General features: G+C 31.7%; 1 protein-coding gene across 1 annotated transcript; it reads right to left on the reverse strand.

Annotated features, from left to right (window-relative positions):
- Positions 1–1,443: 1,443 nt before the first annotated feature.
- LOC114746985 (uncharacterized protein At4g14100) lies at positions 1,444–2,571 on the reverse strand. The gene is made up of 2 exons (XM_028935260.1): positions 2,062–2,571; positions 1,444–1,962 (listed from the first exon to the last, which is right to left on the reverse strand). Exons 1-2 carry the CDS (start codon positions 2,528–2,530, stop codon positions 1,766–1,768), a joined length of 666 nt encoding a protein of 221 aa, XP_028791093.1. The 5' UTR covers positions 2,531–2,571; the 3' UTR covers positions 1,444–1,765.
- Positions 2,572–3,346: the final 775 nt, after the last annotated feature.

Consider the following 3,346-nt stretch of genomic DNA (forward strand, 5'->3'; position numbering starts at 1 on the left):
TTGTAGATAAAAAATCAGTTAAAATTAGTTGAAAGTAATAAATAAGTTAGAAATATACTTTTGTTTTTAAATATGCTCCTAGAAATATACTTTTATTTTCAAATATATCCTTATAATAAATAATAAAAAATAAAAGAAAATATAAACAAATTTGGTAAAATTATTTTTTTTAATAATGTTTTATTATTTATTAAAACTCATAGTCATTCTGATAATTTTATAAACAAGTTTATTTTTACTTAATCATAATCCAAATAACTTTTTACCAATCTCACTTTTACAAACTAACTTTTCTAAACTCCAATCCAAATACAATTCAGTTTATCCAATTTAATTTTTATCCAACTTCACTTTTTTAAAAATTACTTTTCTAATAAGTTACTTTTCTAATCGCTGATCCAAACAGATCTTATAAGCCAACCAATCCAAACACCACCTATCAGCTTTCACATATGGCAGGTTCCCGCAGGCTAATTCACATGGGAGTCGTTTCTATGGGCAGAGACCATCACGGGTTCTCGCATCTTTTACTGCGCGCCGATCACATGATTAATCAAAAACATGTTTCCTCTTCTTTTTATTTTTTTCCTCACAAGTATGATGCATATAAATACAATCGTTCAAAGAGATATGGGTTCACCGCTCCTTAATTAAGGGATGTTTGGATATAATTAAACCATGATTTGAAGAATAGCTTCTGAAGAATAGATTTTTTGAAGAATAGATTTTGTGAAAAAGTGATTCTAAGAAATGAGAGTATTTGGATAGTTGTTACCAGAAACACTTTTTACATGTACAAATTACTAAAAAAAACATAAGTTAATATGATAATTAAAGAAAAAATATATTTTATGATATATTTTAATTTGAAGGAATAAAATTGTTAATAATATATTTTTATTAACATAATTAATAATACATAAGATAATATAATTAATAAATAATTAACATGTATATATATTTATAAGATATAAGATTAAATATATTTATAAAAAAATATGTTTATAAAAAAAACAACAAGATACATATCCTATAGGCTCTCACACTCTTTTCTTTTTTTTCCAAAAGCAAAAAATTTCTGCTTTTCCCAAAACCATGGTTTTGAAAGTTCTGGCCAGGAACATAGAATTCTATGATCTACCCTATTTAGGGCTCGTTTGGATTGCCATTTGGAATGCCAAAAGCATACGGAAAAGCATGAAAACTGAGGTTTGTGGCTTATTGCAGCTTAGAAGATTGTTTGGATTAAGCTTCGTTTCTAACTGACTTATGAAAAAAAGTAACTTTTCTAACTGACTTATCCAACGCAATCTAGATCAACTTTTCTAACTGACTTATGGAAAAATTGTGCAAAACTTACGATCTAATTAGTTATGTGATTCTATTTACTTTAATTAGAGACCAAATAAATTTTAATTTATATTAATGTTTGTTCATTATGTATATTTAATTAATTATCTACAATATATTTTCAAATTTTTCTCCGTAACAAATATTTTTATTTTATAATTTTACAAATAAATTATTTATATTTTATCATAATAATTTCACGTGTTTTTTTAAATTATTATCACATTAAAAATATAAAATTTCAAACACTACTCCATATCCTTTTCAGTCATTTTACAACTAAACTAACTTTTTTATTAATCATCCAAACAACTTTTAACTTTTTCAACTGACTTTTTAAAAGCATCTATCCAAACATAAATTGCATTATACTAACTGATTTTTATTCTAACTTCAGTTATAAAAGTCAGTTGGATTAGAAGTCAGTTTTGCCCGACGCCAATCTAATCATACCCTTAGTCAAATTCAAATCGAAGTCAGGGCAGCCAAACTTATTAAACGACGTGGTCTTGGACTGAAGCTTGTCCTGGTTGAAACACGGCGCAGGTGCTTGAACCACTGAATCTGGCAAAACAGCACCAACCTCATAGGTTATAACGTGTGTCGATATTCCTGCAAATTCACATTTATATAAATCCACATTACTGTTTTTTGAATTTAATTAAAAAAGAAGAAGAAGAATTTGTGTGAAGTAGGAATTAAGAAGAATACCGTCGGAGAAGTCCCAGTGAACGGGCCTTCTGGTGAGAACATCTTCGTAGTACCAAATGAAGCCGACCTTCTCCCACACGTGGCAGAGGAAGCCGTCGCTGACCCGAGTTCCAAGGTAATTAGCGTCGACCAGAAAATCGGGCCTCGGAATCCCAACCCCGTAGTCCACCACTCTGCACGTAGGGTTTGGCCCCAGCGTGAAGTAATACGACGTGCCGTTGCCCCACTCCGCGTTGTACAGGAGGTCATCGACTAGTTGCCGCCGGTGTATGTAGAAGCTACGACGCTTGGGCCAGTCGTACCAGAGGTCAGCGACATGAAGGGGCTTGCCGCTAATGTTCATGTACAGAAGCGCGTGGAATTGTTCCGGCCAAGGCGTCGGAGTTGGGGTTGAAGTTGAACTTGTCGGGCAGTTCATGAGGAAGAGGATCAGAAAGATTAAGCACAGCGGTTTGAGGTTCATTTTCATGTCTCTGGAACAGGCCTTGCTCTGTTTTTCTGTGTATTGCTGGGACGGAGTTCCTCTCTCGTCAGTGAGCAAATTCCTTCAGATAATGTTTTCTTCTTTTCTAGCGCGCATCTGCCACCTGGTTTGATTTTCTATCACAAATATCTACGTTGCCCAATCTCTCCGTTACAGGATTTTAATATATTTTAAAGTTATTTTTATTTCTAATAATTATCTGTATTAATTATCAGGGATAATTAATTTATCAATCCTTATAATTTTACCAAATTTTAAATTCACCACCTGATTGAAAACTCTATGGACTTAGACCTGAAAACTCTATAGTTCCGTTTAGTACAAAGCATTGAAAATTAGAGATTGAGATTGGAATTAGAATTGAAAAAAATCATTAAAATAGTATTTAGCATGAGTAATTACTTATTATATAGTATTAAACAAATCCATAGAGGTGAGATTGGGGAATACTACTTCCCCCCATAGTATTCTCCAATCTCACATACATGGGTTTGGTTAATTCCATATAACAAACAATCTCTTATACTAAACACTTTTTTAATAGATTTTTTTAATTGTAATCACCCCTCATTTTCAATACTTCCTATCAAACATAACCTATAGCCTAGGCCAACTACCTTGTCAAAATGTCTCACAATTTTGAAAGGAAGTACTGCATTTTTAATCACACCCTGTTTTTCCTCTAATTTTGAGATGGACGGTGATAAAAAAAGCTTTGGAAAGATGACAAAAAAAATACTTACGGATATTAAAAAAGATAAGAAGTGATCCAAATAAATGAAATAACCAAATAGACATGAG

Source organism: Neltuma alba, unplaced genomic scaffold (assembly GCF_004799145.2).
Source record: "Neltuma alba isolate B1F8T4 unplaced genomic scaffold, ASM479914v2 tig00005169_pilon, whole genome shotgun sequence".
Lineage (NCBI taxonomy): Eukaryota > Viridiplantae > Streptophyta > Magnoliopsida > Fabales > Fabaceae > Neltuma > Neltuma alba.

Coding starts and splice junctions, on each gene's coding strand:
- LOC114746985 (XM_028935260.1), bottom strand. CDS start 2,530: ATGAAAATGAACCTCAAACCGCTGTGCTTAATCTTTCTGATCCTCTTC. Junction 1,963..2,061: donor TCACTGGGACTTCTCCGACG/GTATTCTTCTTA, acceptor GTGAATTTGCAG/GAATATCGACACACGTTATA.